Consider the following 18,561-nt stretch of genomic DNA (forward strand, 5'->3'; position numbering starts at 1 on the left):
TCATCTCAAAACACCTGCAAAGGTTTCCTGAGCCTTCAAAATGGTCTCTCAGTTTGGTTCACTAGGCTACACAATCATGGGGAAGACTGCTGAACTGACAGTTGTCCAGAAGACAATCATTGACACCCTTCACAAGGAGGGTAAGCCACAAACATTCATTGCCAAAGAAGCTGGCTGTTCACAGAGTGCTGTATCCAAGCATGTTAACAGAAAGTTGAGTGGAAGGAAAAAATGTGGAAGAAAAAGATGCACAACCAACTGAGAGAACCGCAGCCTTATGATTGTCAAGCAAAATCGATTCAAGAATTTGGGTGAACTTCACAAGGAATGGACTGAGGCTGGGGTCAAGGCATCAAGAGCCACCACACACAGACGTGTCAAGGAATTTGGCTACAGTTGTCATATTCCTCTTGTTAAGCCACTCCTGAACCACAGACAATGTCAGAGGCGTCTTACCTGGGCTAAGGAGAAGAAGAACTGGACTGTTGCCCAGTGTTCCAAAGTCCTCTTTTCAGATGAGAGCAAGTTTTGTATTTCATTTGGAAACCAAGGTCCTAGAGTCTGGAGGAAGGGTGGAGAAGCTCATAGCCCTATTTGCTTGAAGTCCAGTGTTAAGTTTCCACAGTCTGTGATGATTTGGGGTGCAATGTCATCTGCTGGTGTTGGTCCATTGTGTTTTTTGAAAACCAAAGTCACTGCACCTGTTTACCAAGAAATTTTGGAGCACTTCATGCTTCCTTCTGCTGACCAGCTTTTTAAAGATGCTGATTTCATTTTCCAGCAGGATTTGGCACTTGCCCACACTGCCAAAAGCACCAAAAGTTGGTTAAATGACCATGGTGTTGGTGTGCTTGACTGGCCAGCAAACTCACCAGACCTGAACCAAAAAATGCAGATGAGCTGAAGGGCACTGTCAAAGAAACCTGGGCTTCCATACCACCTCAGCAGTGCCACAAACTGATCACCTCCATGCCACGCCGAATTGAGGCAGTAATTAAAGCAAAAGGAGCCCCTACCAAGTATTGAGTACATATACAGTAAATGAACATACTTTTCAGAAGGCCAACAATTCACTAAAAATGTTTTTTTTTATTGGTCTTATGATGTATTCTAATTTTTTGAGATAGTGAATTGGTGGGTTTTTGTTAAATGTGAGCCAAAATCATCACAATTAAAAGAACCAAAGACTTAAACTACTTCAGTCTGTGTGCACTGAATTTATTTAATACACAAGTTTCACAATTTGAGTTGAATTACTGAAATAAATGAACTTTTCCACGACATTCTAATTTATTGAGATGCACCTGTACATGTATCAGCTTATGTGAAAAGTTTGTGATCCAGCTTGAGTGTGTAGTTGTTTTAAGAGTGTATTTTTTTTTTAAATTTTTTTTCTGATGATATTCTGATATGTTGACCTTTTGGAGGCAGTTTAATGAGTTGTGACTCAAAATTACACACCCCATACTAAAAGCATTTGGTGAAGATCATTAACTTTTGTCCCAGTGTAGAATTGTGCCAGTGACATTTGCAGAGGAAGGAAAAAATGAATTAACTCCAAATAAATCTCTAAGATAAATGTGGAAAAAACCACACAAAATACCAGATAATTCAATGTCTTAAAATAATAGTATTTTTTTATTACATTAATACTGTGGTTTATTCAAATTTTGAAAGAGTGTACTCCTACTTGATATCCCTGGCTTTCAATTACAGAATTCTGTTGTCTGATGCTAGGACTACTATTTATATAGAAATAAAATGGCAACTGTATAATTTGTTTCGCTGGTGTTAGATTATCAACATCAAGTTCATTTAATGTGTTTTACACAGTGGTGTCTGCAAAAATTTGCAATACCAAGTAATATATAACCATTTACTCATCAATGCATTGAAAAAAATGTGTTTATTGAAATTAATAATAATAAAAATTAAAAAAAGATACAAAAACTTTCCACTCTGCAATATGCCAGTAATGCATTCCTTTTAATGTTAAGCAGCATGTTATTGTGAGCTCTTTTGACCCATAAGTAAGTATTTGCCCGTAGTAAAACCCTTGCGTCTGGTAGAGCTGCTTGACAAACAGGGAATAAATGCTTTGGGCTCGAGCGGCTTGTTCATCGGTCACTGACCTCACTCCGTTAACCAGCTGGAGCTGCAGCAAGGCTGCAATTCCCTAATAAGGAGGTCTCTACCTCCCCGAACACAGAACTGAGAGAGGGGGAGGCCTGGCAGTGTGCCGATCCTTCACATTCCCATAATCCTTTAGTGATGCTCCTGGCTGCACAGCTAGTATTTCATCCCTTCTTTCCGTTTAGAGTAAGTGTTTATATTAGAGGAGAAAGACATAATCTATTAAGGGGAAGTGGTTTAGTAAGGTATAATGTGCAGTCAGCCGGTTGATATCACAAAATAAACTGCGACAAGACCCTGACGCGAAACGAAGGGGTCTAGTATCACCCTGATGGGGTTTATTTTGCAGTAGCATTCAGCTGATTGTACATTATTCTGCTTATTACATGGCTACTAACCAAATAAATAAATGGACATAAAATATTGATTTCCATTGAAATTACATAATTATGTGATAAGAAAAAAATTGCTGAAGAGCTGAATTCCTCCTCCGGTTTGCATCAGAGTACTGTTGGTGTTTATTTTGTGAAAATGACCATCTGACTCATTATCCAGTTTATTACAAGAATACTTACCAAATATATAAATAAATGGACAACAGTGATTTGCATTGAAATTACATAATTATGCGAGAAGAAAGAAATCGACGAACGGCTAAATTCCACCTCAGGTTTGCGTCGGAGTTCTGCTGCTGTTTATTTTGTAATTAATGAACGTCTGACTGCTCATCATCAAGCTTATTAGAAGACTCCTTGCAAAAAATAAATAAATAAATGGACATGAAACATTGATTTGCGTTAAAAATACTTGTAGAGAATGATTCAAGAATTAGGAAAGATGACTTGCAATACCTGGATGACTGGTGTGATATGACTTAATCCCTGGATGTGCGGCTGTTATTCAGAAATAACAGACTGCTAAATGGTGCCATTGACCAATCAGAATTGAGTATTCCAGAGGCCCATTAATAAAAAGGAGATAAAATGTATTTATTTATAACGATGAAATCATATAATGGGTGAACTGTTCCTTTAAATGTGCTGCTTTGAAATTTTTTTGATCCAAAACCCAAGAAAGAGCTCCACAAAAGTGAGCCACATCAGCTGATCTTGATTTATGAAAACCTGTCTCTTCTTATAGTGTGTGCACCCATCGGTTCAAAAGCAGAGTGAATCCTGGCACTCTGGTCCTTCAAGTGAACCTTCTACAAAGCCCGAGCCACATGCACAAACCCTTTTCATGCAAAATAAATCAAAAATGGCTTTGAGGTTGGAAAATAAATCAGAGGGCTTGGGTTATGTACAGATGGCTAAACCTAACATAACACTAAGCCTTAAGGAAGACACACAATGTATCTCTCTCTCTCTCTCTGTGTGTGTGTGTTTGAGTGTGTAGGTATATATTTATGTAAGTGTGACTGTATGTGTACAGAGGTGTGATTGAATATTTGTGTGTGATCTTTTTGGCCTCATGGGGGTGGGAACAAATATTGGCCGTAGTATAAACTGCTGCATATTTTGATGTTGCTGAGTTTAATTTGTAATGAGTTTCTGCCTTGCAGCAAAGCAGCCAAAAGTGACCATGTGCTACAGATGTGCTATAGATGCCAGAGATGTGTGTGTGTGTGTGTGTGTGTGTGTGTGTGTGTGAGAGAGAGAGAGAGAGTTTGGAGAGTATGTGTATCTGTTTAGACTGTGAACAAATCTTGTTTGGACTATATTCAGTTAAAATCAGCAACTGTCTTATTTATGCTTTAAAATATTCCTTTAAAGGGTTTTTGCTGATAACAAGTTTTGCTAAATACATTAAATAACTATAGATAACAATGCTTTACGAATGTTCTGGCATTTTGAGTCTGCCTTTATATCGGTAACAAAAATAAACAAAAAGTACTGTACCATGGTACTTCCATTTTTAAATATTTGAAATTTTTGGTAAATATTGCTGTTGGTAAATATTTGTAAATACATACAAAGGTTTGTAGGTAAATACTGACACCATTGGACATGATAAAATGGTAATACCAATGCATTCTTAGAGTATATCTTGGAATACCATTTAAATACCATGGTACAGGAATGTGCTAATCACTAAGTACCATAGTGTCCATCAAAATACCATGGTACTGGCATCTGATACCGTCATTGTACTATGGTACCACCACAAAACATTTAAGTCTGTTTGCTTATCAGGCAAATTAATAGTTTTAAAAAGAGTAAAGGTGTGACATGGTTTTTGGACATGGACCATGATAATACTTACCTTGTACCTTGGTGTAGCATTTAAATACAATGGTATCCACAATATTCCTGAGTCCCATGACACTTTGCAGGTTATGTGGGTGGAACTTCCGGTTAAGCGTAAACAATCATTATGTTATGTTCTAACACAGCATTAAAAATGACAGAAACTTGAGAACAAATTATCACAGAATTATAGCAAGGTGATATTGTTCTTCCTCACCTATATGTTAATGAGTATGGATTTCAGGATGATGGCCAAACATCACAAATAGAAGCATTTTAGTTATTTTATTGAGTCTTTATCCATTGATGGAAGAACCTGAGCAGACTAACCTGAAAAGCTATGTAGCCTATTAGCGCCTTCACAGCTGTAAAGTTGGACATGTTTTGAGAACTGTAGATAATTATGTTTATTTTAAAGCATATATTGAGTCTAGTCAGAACCTGAAGAGTTTGTTGTACCGAGATTATGTACTTACTGCAGATACAGGAGAGGTCCAGACAGCAGGATGCTCGTGTATTACAGGACTCAAACGATGATACTGTCATCTTGCCGTTTTTCAGATAAAATACTATTATTTTGTGGGAGATGAATGTGTAGTAACAAGCTCAATCTAGCTTTATAATTGTAAATTTACATACATAATCTCCGTATCTAAATGCTATAAACTACATTAAATGTTTTAGTGTTGACTGAACAACTCCATTGACAGATTGAATTTATTGTTCTCGTGTAGGAAATAACGATGTCTTAGCAGCCACACAATAAACTGTACCGTACAAAAAGAACTACATGAAATACAAATACACATATTTATTTGGACATACGTTATAAACATGTACACAAACGTTCAATGTTCTCTGTAAAGCAACTATAAAACAGTATGTATTATTAAAAGCACTGTACAAATAAATTTAATTGATACTGAATTAATGTCTGCACTGTTTTCCAAATCACTTTTTCCCCTTAAGGGAAGACATGCACATTCTGCAAAGACACTCAAAAGAAAGTGAATTGCAGGCAGGAAAAATGCAGGGCAGAGGAAAATCAGAATTCAATTAATTTCAAACATGATAAAACATCTCACTGCTGTACATGTCTCATATAATAATTATGATCTTACACTGTAGAATTTATCCATTTATCATCACAGCATGAAAACTTTTGAAAACATTGTCACTACTCACAGACAGTTCAGGAAAAACACAGTTCCTTTTTATACTCAGTAATAATGCCATTTGTCAAAACATGTGAAGCATTCACAAAAAAAGATGCTAAATAGAAATGAACAAACTCTCAAGATGTCTAATGAACTTTCAGCACATGTACACACACCTGTTAGCACAATCATGCTATCGTTTATGTAAATCATTGCGCTCCGTTTCTGGACGTCTATCACAGCCGGACGGTAACGGTGGATAATACAAGTAATCCCCACTGTTGACTTCTTGCCAATAAAGTGAAAAGAGCACACACACAAATTATTCCAAGCTTTTTCAAACAGATATTCCTAAACCAATCCTTCTGTAGGCAGCTGATGGAAGAAGCAGTATCTGGGACTGGAGCGCTTTGCGAGTGGTTTCTAATCATAACATTGCTGTTTTAGATAAAATTTTAGTTTTCCTTACAAGGGATTTTAAGGGATTAAGAGAAAGAGGTTTAACACATCTAGTTTTCTCCTGGAGAACGCAGCTTAATGTGGTCGTTTAAACACAAAAGCGGTGTTGTTACAGGTTTTTGAGGAGTGCGCATGTGCGTGAACAGACCGGATTACAAACATCATAAAATGGAGCCCAACAACAAGTCAACACAGCAGAAAGAATTCCACATTTGGAACAGTGGGAAAAGAACTTACATTATAAACTATACCCATTTACTGTATACACACCAATGTAAAATACTGACTGTCCTTAACGTTTGAGTATATGCGCTTGTACATTGAGGGAATCCTGGAGTTTGACACAAGAGGGAAACCCCACTATTGCAGCGCAATTCCGGTGCAGGTGGCGATGGAAGATTAAGGAGACAAACACAGCAACAACTCTAGAATATCTGGAAATAAAGCAAAGCAACGGAGAATAAAATAGCGAAGTTTTCCACGGATGCCTTGTTTGTTATTTACACAAGTGTCACTGGGAGATTACTTTGCTGTGAAGAAAGCCGCTTACTGACCGAGCCGCATATATACAGGAGAAAAGAGTACGTTGCTTATACACTGAATGAAAATAGCACTTTCTCGCAATAAGCCGTTTTCTGGTGTCCATATAAACATAGCCACTGTAGCATGGTACCACCACAGTACTGTTTTGTAAAGGACCTGCAAAAGCCCAAATTACAATTATAAATAGGTTTATAAAGATGACTTCTTTATACTGTCCTTAAAACACTATATCTTGCTTGAACTCTATTTGAAAGAGTGTTGAGGAAAGTAAACACTTTGCCCATTACAGAAATGAGTGCACGTCATTTTTGCTGGGTTATAAAGATATGTGAATCTGGAGAGGCATTAGTTTTTTGTGCTGGATTTATGAGTGCCATTGCTGGTTATAAGTGTTTTTTGGGGAACACACAGACCTAGACCACAGCGCTTATTCTGTGTGATAGATACCACTATTGTTGTACTGTTAGTAATGTTTCTATATTGTAATTTCTAGTGAGTACACAAACAAGCAACCAGTCATATCACCAATGAGACACTAACTGCACTGTTAGGTGTTCTGCCATTCAGTACACTCAGTCAACATGAAAAAGCATTCACAACCCATTTTTCTTCCGTGATGTGATGTTTTTCTGAGTGACTGGGTTTTTCTGAGTTATTCAATAAGAAAAAAAAGGTATGGATTCAATTTAATCCATCTGGAATTTATTGGATCATGGTGAGGTGTCTGGTTTGAGAGGTCTTGGTTACGACAGCCAAAAAGGAAAGTCATTTCAGAAGCGGAGCATGTTACTTCATGTTGATGAATTAAATAGACATTTTCTTTTCAAAACCATGCCCAAGAATGTCAGTAATGGTATATCAAAATCTCTACCAGTTTATACATTTCTATCGTCACACTGTTTAAATCATCATAATGCCAAACACTTATATTGTTTTTACTAACAAGATTTGTCCCATGTACCATGTTGGTAACATGTCCAAAAACCAATGTAATACTTTTTGGTTATTGATGTCTAAAGAAACACAAGAATATGTCTTACTTTGGCTGCTCCGATCTGCTCTTTCCGAAACTTCTCCAAGGGTGAGATCAGAACATCATCAGCATTCTGTATCTGCAATCAAGCATAAATGTAAGATATTTCCTGAGATGACACTCTTCTTTATTAACTCCACATTAATTCACAACCACAAATTAAAGTTAGAAGCTAAAGGCTGCATTTAAGCTGAAGAAACGGCTGAGAATTTTAACAAGCTTGCTATTATGAGCAAATTTGTGGTGTGAGTTTATATTTCTGAAGAGGTCTTGTAAGAACATTCACACTAAAACTTGAGAGGAGCAGTAGTGATGAGAGTGATAGAATTAGATTTCTCAGCATTCGTTTAATGAGAACTCCAGGGCAGACTGCAGCAGTTTGGTCCAGTGACTATTAATATGAGGAAAATTAGCAATAATATGAGAGACTGGACAATAAAGAAATACGAAAATGGCTTTTTGTTTTAAACAGACCATGAAACTCATCAGCCGAGTGAAATATGGCCATCAACAACCAGAGTCTTACGCCCACAGTTGAGTATGCATTTGAATTCTGAAATGTCTTTATATATCTTTGTTTGGAGTGTTGTTGCATGCACTCTAAAAGAATCCCATGGTGGAGTGAAACACTCATTCCTACCATACGGAGATAGCAATAGATTGATTCAATTACAGTGTCTGTGTTGGGCCTCATGTATTCAGATAAAAGACAAAGGCAGGCCTAACACAGTCGTAAAACCTAACTCAGGCCCACATAACAAGTCATAAATCTTACTGATAAAAATCGCGCCAAAATCAAACAAAGGGAGTCCAAAACAGACTACAAATCCCATGAAGCCTTGCACACTAAAGGATCGAACTCTCAACTCCTATTGGATGAGGCACACGACAGAACGCACCTCAACCATGACATCACCAGGAATAGAAATACCTCTGAAATGCTTCCGGGATTTGCTTCCAGCAACTTTGCTCGCCGTGTGTGGACGCAGCTCATCGCTGCTCTCAGATGCAGCCTCGTGGCACAAGGAAGTAATGTCCGACTTGAAACTGTGGCCATACAATCTCCATCTCACTGGACGAGTTGAGATTACTCTGTGTTCCACCGAACACTCTACCGGATCCAAAGGAGACCGCCGAGCAATCCGCATCTTCATCCATTTGCCTGCAGAAGTGAAGAGATAAAAGATTTCTCTTCCATCTTCAATCAAGTCGACGTCGCTGATTTCTCCGCCAGCCCGCCGAGAATCAGCAGCCGTACCGCCCGCCGACAGAGCGAGGAAACGGCCTCCCGTCATCACCCGAGCCTCGAGGAACCGAGTCGGAGTTAAAGGACGGATGAACACACATTCTACGTCCTCATTCGACTCAAGTAAGAGGTTTACATCTGGGCAGAGATAGAATATTATAGTGTGTTATTCTTGTGTATCAAGGTTATTGCTTGTACAGTTTATGGACCACCAAGTCCACTCATTGCGATTAATACTCAGGGCATTAATTATCATGAATGAGATTTGCTGTATTGTAGTCCAACCACATTGGACTGTTGTGCATTTCCGCCATCGCGGGTGAGACCGGCAAACTGAGTTTATCCATTAAAGAATCAAATATCGGTTTACGAGCCGTCCACCGTGTCTCCGAGTGATAAACTAACAGCTGCTTTCTCTCCCACGATCGCGAAACCGGCTTTGGGGCTGTCACTTTATTCTCTCTCTCTCTCGTACTAACCACACACACGACCCCTCACAAACATTCTCGCACACATTTTTGGCTAGTAGATAACTTCGTGATAAAGCTTAGCTTTGTCCCTAAGCTACCATTGACTGGTTTCTCTCCACCCACATTCGCGGCCATATTCTCTGGCTGGAAGTCTCGCATGACATACTCTCCACGAGAGTCATGTCCGCCATTTTGTGCGCATCCCTCCTTACACACACACACACACACACACACACACACACACACACACACACACACACACACACACACACACCCTCATGTGTTATAGGATTATTTTGATTTCCATATCTAATCATATCACTGTTTAGTTTGTAGTTGTAAGTCGGAAGTTTATTGACTGCATTGTATTAATTATTAATTGATATTACTGCATAAATAAACTTTGTTATACTTCAAAGAGAAGTGTTTTGGTTTGTTTTGCATACACCTGTGTCATGCTGACGGGATGTCAGTGCTCGGATTCAAGCCTTCATTCATTGTTTTTTTTTCTCCGAAAATCGATATTCTTCTGATGTCGATTTTCCTAAGAAAACAATCTAATATTGAGACTGTTATACTATCTGGTTATTAGTCCCTGATTCCAGGGTGGTGCCCTGTCAATGTTAATCCTTATTAATATTCTATTGATTTTTGATAATTGATAATTATCTTTGATGATTGTTGAATTTGAATGATCAATAAGCTAGTGTTAATTTTAATTAATGTTTCATCAATGTTAACAATTAACGATTATCTTTGATAATTGTTGATTTAAAGGATTAGAAAAAGCTAACATTGATTCTCATCAATGTTCTATTGATTTTAATAATTAATAATTATCTATATTATTAATTATTGCTAATAACCAAACCCGCTCCTAAACGTAGTTGACTACATTTACTGGAGCCCCATATGAGGTTTTAATGAGTTAGATTCAATTAATTAATTTAAATATTAATTAATAACTAAAGAAATAATTACCAATTATTTCTGATAGTAACACTGATCTAAACAACCAGTAAAGCCCTACATCTGTGTATGTTTGTTCATGCCTCACAGAATCATATCATTAAAGTCAACATGAAACGTTGTTCGCAAACCTATTTTACTTCTTTTTTACTTCATTTTTGAGATAATACAAGCATGTATAGTATATAAAAACTTGAAAAATCATTATTGAAATGGTCGGTTTGAATCAGTCTAATGACTCACTCGTTGACTGAATCAGTTAGAGTGGTTCTTTTGAATGAATCCCTAAAGAAAGCCTTGAAAAATCAGTCTTGAAATGATCAGTTTGAATGAGACTTATTACTCACTCATTGACTAAATCAGTCGGAGCAGTTCTTCTTAATGAATATATATATATATATATATATATATATATATATATATATATATATATATATATATATATATATATATATAGACTAAAAAAATGTATCCATTAAAAACAATCTTTAAATAAATAAATACAAATAAAACATCTGTCTAAAAATCATCAGTATGAATCAGTCTAATGACTCACTCATTGATTGAATCAGTTGGAATCGTTATTTTAAACAAATCCTTAAAAAAATTTCAGTCTTGAAATTAGCATTTTGAATCAGTCTAATGGATCACTCATTGACTGAATATGCAGATCTGTTCTTTTTAATGAATCCCAAAAAAAGACTTGAAAAGTCATAATTGAAATGATCGAATTGAATCAGTCTAATGACTCACTCATTGACTAAATCTGTCAGAGCAGTTCCTTTTAATGAATCCCAAAAGAAAGCCTTGAAAAATAAGTCTCGAACTGGGGTGCGTTTCCCAAAAGCATCGTTAGCCAACTATGGTCGTAAGTTCAATCATTACTAACATAGTTTAACGATTTGTTGTTTCCCGAAGCCGTAGTTCCAACGAAAATTTGCAAACAGCATCGCAAAGATGTGTGGTTGGAAAAACAGCTCTCCACCTGTGGTTAGAAGCATAGTTCCTTGTTAGTTTGCTGTGTGGACATCATTTCACTTTGCTGAGGCATCTATATCTTTCATTCCATATATATCTTTCATTCTGTCAAGACTTTGATCACGTTTACATGCATAAAAAAAAACAAAAAAAAAACATGCTGAGTTTTGCAGAAAGCCTTTCTGAAATGTCATGCAAACATGAATGCAGCCGTTTAAGCACCTATAAAGGCTGTCAAGAGAAAGTGCTTTAAAAAAATGGTTTCTGTTGGAGAACACGGCTTCTGTGTCCGGGATAAATCAGCCTCCGTCTGGCACTTCATAGGGAGAACAATCATAATAGATTGAACTGAATTCTCCATAAAAATGGCGTAAAAATGAATTCCACATAACTGTTATTTTGGAGCCCCACATCTTTCAGCCCTCAACTGCTCTCACAGTGGATGGTAAAGACTTTGGAGGGATGATCTCTTCTGAATAGAATGCACCCATTTGAAAAGTGTGCATGTGCATTTGTGCTCAAGTGCATCTGGGGAACCCCAAAGTCTGAAGTCTGACTCCACCCCCTGCATAACGTCAGTAACGACAGCTCAATGTTGTTGAACCAACGTGGTTCGTACGATGGATGTGCGACATAGTTACTACGGTTTTGGGAAACAGTCTTGACTAGCTAGTTAATTTCTCCAATGTTGCATCGTATTATGGTGAAGCAGTGAGTTACATCGTTGTTCAAAAAACGCTGCCCTGATCGGTTTTGTCTAATAACTCACTCCATGACTGAATCAGTCACAGCAGTTCATTTGAATGAATTCCTTAAAAAAATAAACAAAATAAATCAGTCTAAAAATTAACTGTTTGAATCAATCTAATGACTTAATTATTGACTGAATCAGTCGGAGCGGTTCTTAACTTGTTCACTTAAAGCACATTTCATTACTTTCATTTTGTGTTTATCTTAAAACTAAAAAGGGGAAATTCTCACAATTCTCGTAATCAAATTCATCATTTACTCACCAACTCGACCTGCCATAGCAGTGTGACACGACAAGAGTTATTCTGTACAGTGAGGGTGTGTGATAAAGCTATAACACAGCCTATAATACCTGCGCTAATTTTAGAGAGATCTTTCACATCCATCCTCTCTGGAGAGCATCACTCTCCACCCATAAATCAAAAAAATATTTTTCATTGTCTTGAAACCCCCGGAAACATACAGTCACCCTCACTTCTGCCATGCAGGCAAAGACACACAAATGTGCATTCAAATGCTCTGAGCAGCTGCAAACCCAAACCCTGCAACGGCTCTATCCGTTTCACATTTCATGCCTTTGTGTTTATTTCAATTTAGGAATCATGGCTTCATTGGCATTCAAAGACGCCCCCCCCGAGCCTTGAACTGAGAACTTTGTAAGCGTAACTTAATCAAAGAAATTACTGGTTGGATTAATATTCTGACACAAGGGAGGCATTATGATGCTAGCATCATCCCTACGGCTAGCGGGAGACGATAAGTCGAAATGAGGCTAACTGGGAAGTATAACTCAGTATACCCAAATTTCCAGCTCACTCCTTGATTATTATTTTATGATCAATGAATAAAGCATGTATATTCAAAACTGCTTCTTGACTGGGGCAACGCAGAAGTAGGCTGGAACAAACTAGGGCTGGGCAAAATCTATAATAAAATAGGTAAAAATATATCATAAATATTCAGCCTTTTGATATTGGAAATAGGGTAAAGCAGGGCTAGTTGTCACATGTACTACTCCAGTGAATATTTCTCAGCATATGTACATACCTTTAAGCATTAGCCCAAAAAAGCTTTTTAACATGTCCAATACAATTACCCAGGAACAAAGATATCGTTCATTGAAGATACGCTGACCTCAAATATTTTCCACAAAATTGGGGTAAGTTGTCACAATAAAACCTGCCAGTAAACAACCTATTATAGGCTTTTTAGCAACATTTAAGCAGTAAAACAGTTATGGAACATAAAATAATTCAAGAATAAAAAACATCAAAACATTGTTTTGGCCATAAAATATTGTAACTGATAAATTGTATAAATGTATAACATTTAAAACACATTTAACAACTTGCTCCAATAAAAATGTGACAACTTGCCCCAACCTCACATTTATGAAAAGTATATGTGAACAGAGTTAAAACTTTGGTTAAAAATTCATTCATTCCCCTATATGGTATGGTTTCATTGTGTTCCCTTGCTTACTCTAGCTACAGCAAAAATATTACAATATTGGAATTTTAGTTTGGAGGACAGAATTATTGAAGTTTAAGATAGTTATGAAATACAAAACCACATCTGTGTGAACTGACTTTTAAAAAATTGGAATTTTCAAAACCTTACAAGTTGCTGAAATCTAGCCATGGTGACAACTTCCGCCATGTGACAACAGCCCTAGTTTTGCCCTATATCTCGACATTTAAGCATTTGCTCTGAAAAGGCGTAGAAAGTTGATTTATTTTTTTATTCTTCAATTAAGGGAACATTTCAAACAAACACCCATTGTAACCAATTAGACTCAAAATGTAGCAAGTTAAATACAGTATTGTTGTGTTGTTAATAAAAAAATCATATATATATATATATATACACACACACACATTTATCAAGGGATGTTTTACACACCATTTTTCACTAAATGAATACAAGGGTGAATTATATTATTTTCATTAATATGTACCAATCTAACAATCCATTCTGTAGTAACGAACAGCAATATTACAAAATATTACACAATATTTACACGTTCTGTGAACATGTTTGAGTGATGGTGCAAAAAAGAAGAAAAAAAATAATATTATTATATATATATTTATTGGATCTGATTTATGATTGATGAAATTGATTAAAATTATTCATTTGATTAAAATTAATCAAAATGACCAATTCTGATGCCGCTTTTGCAACATGATCATACACAAGACTGTTTTGAATCCAGGATGCAATTGTGTTTGCATGATCCCTAACAAACATGATCCGGATTACATTTTGACTCCACTAACGGTTAGGTTTACCTCTGCATGTGAATATAGTGTAGACTTTTGAGTCTGATGAGTCACATCTCAAAAAACAACATCATCACGTAATGCAAAGCTGTCTTTAAATCAATTGTGAAGCTGTGAGGCAAAACAATTTGAATTTTTATATGATAAACATCCTTTAATATTGCTGCGCTGCTCAGGACACACCCGCTAGAGGGCGCCGCTTGATCATGTATCACTGACTGAAGCGCTGAACGCAGACTTTTGCGGTTTTGTAACTTTGCAAGGCCATATCTCGATTTCATTCTTAATTCAATTAACCATGCAGCTTTAATGGATACCATACCAAGGTCAAAGTCTGCAGGTTTCAGGGCGTTTTGGATGGTTTTCCTCTTATCATGCAAGTGCCACTTTTACAACTGTTACGATGGCAATGCCAGTTTTCCTCAATGTAAAAATGACAAAAATCAGAAATGACATTTTACATGTCCTTATAAGAGCCAACCCTTCTAAATTCTGTGGCTATTATTATTTCTGGATTGTGCATTTAAATTCAGTTTTTGCAGTGTTTGGTCTTTAAAAATCTCATGTCCATATTTTCAATTATTCATTCAACTATTTCATTAATTCAAATAAATGTAGTCTTATCGCACTATTTTATTTCTGAGTCTGATTTAGAACATACAGAACTCTAGATCTAATGACCCATAGAAAAAGCTAATAGTTAATGTTATTCTTCCAGACAATATTTACGCTGCAAATATCAATGACAGCTGTAACTAATCAAGGCTGGCAAGTGACCATGGCATAAGCGGTGTGCGTTAAATAATTCCACTCCATGTCATACGTTAAATTAAATTTAATGGATTATTCCTTACATCAACAGGAAAACCACTGCAAATATATTATGTATATTTGATAGATCACAGAGCTATAACAAACAGCTCTATGTGCGTGTGTGCACGTGGAAGTATAGCACCATATGATGGAAGTGTATTTAATGCATGAGTGGAATCGGTAACTTTTGCAGAAGCATGTCCTCGCAGTTGATTTCATTGCAGCTGAAGTTCAAAACATCCAATGATTCAGTGCTCAGACACTGTGAATAATCTCAATCTGAATTATTTCACATCAACACTGAAGGTTTTCATTGCATTTTTCCCTCTGTAGTTGCGGAAAATGGTACTAGGCAGTTCTCAGAACACTTGACCTTTGGAATTCATTTCAGGATGAGTCTCCTTAATCATGCTTATCTGTAATGGTGTCTTGGCGGGTCCTTTGAAGAGCATCTAACCTGTAGGAAGCCCGTGTCACTAGAGATATTGCAGGGCCATATATATATATATATATATATATATATATACATAAATAAAAAAAAGCCTAACATTTTTTTTGCTATATTGTGAGCAGAGTTTACTGTAAACACACATGTAAAATGCTGGAGTGGTTTTATTTTAAACAAATGTTTTTAACAATCTAAATAAGACATTCAATATCTATTCTCTGAAAATTATCTGTCTTAATCTCTTATGCGATTTTGATTCTCGGATACAATTCTCTAGTTTTAAGAATGTTTAGATGCTTATACTGGAAACCAGACTGATCTCACAGTGAATTCATAAACAGTAGGATGACTTTTCTTGAGCTAAACTTGGTCTGTGCTTACCAAATTTTGATACACTGCCCCCAGTGGCTGAAAAAGGAAGTGTTTTTGAATGTAAAGGATGCACTGTGATAGTTTCCAGGTGAAATGCCCACAGAGGGGCACCAAAAGTGATTTGTAAATATATTTGTTTTTAGCTGGGAATTATGTAATAAAGTGAAGAGGAATGCATATTTTATTAATATACCCAAACCCCAACCCTAAACCTAACCATCACTTGAAGAAATCACTGATTGCGTGAACACAATTACTTCCTGGTTTCAACGTGGCACGAGAACCCAGGTCTCCCATGCTGCTGACACAACACAATATCGATCACACAACAGGAAAAGGTAAACAAACTTAAACCAATACAAAAATGTCAGACGGGAGATGCCGCTTTTTAGTAATTCAACATCATGGGGCTGATGTCAGAGTACTGGAACTTTCAGAAGCAACATGCCAATTTCCCGTGTGATCATGTTGAAACAACACAAAGACTTCTAATGTAATGTAATGTAATATAATCTACAGTAGTTAGGTGAACACAAATGAACACTAAAGACATTCTTCTTTGTCTTTGTCTTCTTTGTATATTGTGGCAGGGTGAGCAAGAGACAGACACAGTGGGTGTGGCATCAGGCGTTTATTGAAAATTATAATAAACAAAATGTTCAAAATAGGGAATGGGGGGGGGGGGTTATTCTGTAAGAATAAATTGCGTTTATTAGCACGCACTCACTGCGCTGGTTTAATGCCCCATTCACTAAAGGAATTATGCAGATCAGCCAATAGCGGCCCGATTCTGAGCGCTTTGCAGCAGACCACCATATTTGACACACCGTGCCAGGACTGTACACCTCCACTGTGATCCAGACACCAAAATCATCTCTTAAACATGCCGAAAGTGTGCTGAAAGCGCATCTGGATATATGCCAGGCTATAACGCTCTTCTCCATCATTTGATCAATATTAGCAATCTAAATCTAAATTGCGCTATAACCAAAATGAACACAACATTTTTGTGAATAAAGCACAGTCTTCCTTGAGCCTAATTTACATAGAAAGGAGGCGTGTTTGCGCCGAAAGGAATGACAATGACTGCTAAAATAGATTGCGGGTTGTTAGTGAATAAGATGCAGGTTTTTGCGCTGAAATACCACGTGCAAAATTGGCACGACTGTTGCGATGGTATAATTGTCCAAAATAAAGGGGGATCTGGTGAAGGATGGGGAGGGTCCAAAGGAATGGTCTGCAGTCCGGGCGTGAGGGGCGGCAGCTTCTGTGTCTTCTCAGGGGCTGCGGCGAGTGAGGGTCCGTTGGCCGTGACGTGTGCTCCAATAGCATCCTCGCAGGTCCAGGAGCAGAGCGGGGAGGGTACCGGACGAATCAGATATGCTGCCGGGCCCGCACCCTGGATCCCCGAAGCGAAGTAGATACAATGTATCTGATTAAGCCGGTACACTCTCCGCTCTGCTCCTGGACCTGCGAGGACACCAGTGTGTGCACACAAGCAGTGTGTGCACACAAGGAGTTAGAAGCTGGCTCCCCAAGGAGAGGCGCACTCTACATTCTTATGGCAGCGGCGATAAGGATATATTCACATCAGGTGCTCCTCATCATCCGCTGCCCAAACAAGGCTTATTAAATTGCACCTCTCCTCTCTCCTTCACTCCCGTTGCGAGCCTGGTTGAAGGACGGCCCTAAGAGGTGGGACGATGATGACGAGAGCGAGGGGCTGGCTCTTCTGCCACAATATGTATTGAAAAATATATTAAGCTGTTAGTAATCATACACATTATTTAAATACATTTTTTGACTAGCACTAGAAATAATCTCAAAATCATGAACTCTTGAGTTTTTCATAAAAACTTTTCACAAGAGATCAAAGTAAATGCCTGTGAGAAATAAAAGTAGTCAGTTGCCTGGTTGAGGGCATTTCAGAACAGACTGCTGTGATCTAAATACGGCTCAAATTTGTGTCAGTGAGATTGACTGCAATATGTACTTTGACGATAAAAATTTAATATCTGCAGAATTCATTTGGATGGTGTTCATATGAACTCTGCAATAACTTAAGTGGTTGGGTTGGGCTAGGGTGGGCTTGACGCATAGTTTTTTTTTTTTTTTACCAGCAAGGTAAAATTAATATCTATAAACAGCTTGTATTGATTTTTCATGACAGTATTTACTAAGATATAAATTAAGTTGTGATTGTCTCTCAGCGAGACAATCTCAACAAACCGTTCTAGCATCTCAGGCACTAATGTAGACTAATACCTGCTTTCTGAACAAACCTCACATCCTTCACATGCTGGATACTCCAGGACAGCAGCCTGAAGACAGATTAAATGAGCGAATAAGAGACTGTGGGCTCTATTTTCATGAATGTATGCCTTAAGAAGACTTGGAATATGACACATGGACTACTTTTATGACACTTTTTTGGGTGCTTTATCAAGAGTAATTGTGAGTCTTTATGCCCTATTGCAGTGGTCACCAATCTTTTTAAGCCCAAGATCCCTAACCTCGGCCTTGATGAAAGGCAAGATCTACCTATTGAAGAGTTGAGAGAAAAAGACAGCCAGATTGTACTTCCAACTTGAGGCCTTTTATTTAGGCTAATTGTATTTGAATTACATGAAATGCTTTGGTCCAACTTTCAAATTGATGCAAC

The 18,561-nt window shown here is 37.4% G+C and overlaps 1 protein-coding gene across 8 annotated transcripts in view; it reads right to left on the bottom strand.

Moving 5' to 3' along the window:
• LOC127416746 (rho GTPase-activating protein 42-like) overlaps nt 1–18,561 on the bottom strand; it is a 176,959-nt gene that overhangs the window by 84,882 nt on the left and 73,516 nt on the right. For all 8 annotated transcript variants that reach the window (XM_051656270.1, XM_051656272.1, XM_051656268.1 and 5 more), the window contains exon 4: nt 7,579–7,650. In XM_051656270.1, coding sequence (XP_051512230.1) covers nt 7,579–7,650 — 72 coding nt within the window. The remainder of the gene's footprint in view (nt 1–7,578; nt 7,651–18,561) is intronic.

This window comes from Myxocyprinus asiaticus, chromosome 26 (genome assembly GCF_019703515.2).
Source record: "Myxocyprinus asiaticus isolate MX2 ecotype Aquarium Trade chromosome 26, UBuf_Myxa_2, whole genome shotgun sequence".
NCBI classification, from domain to species: Eukaryota; Metazoa; Chordata; class Actinopteri; order Cypriniformes; family Catostomidae; genus Myxocyprinus; species Myxocyprinus asiaticus.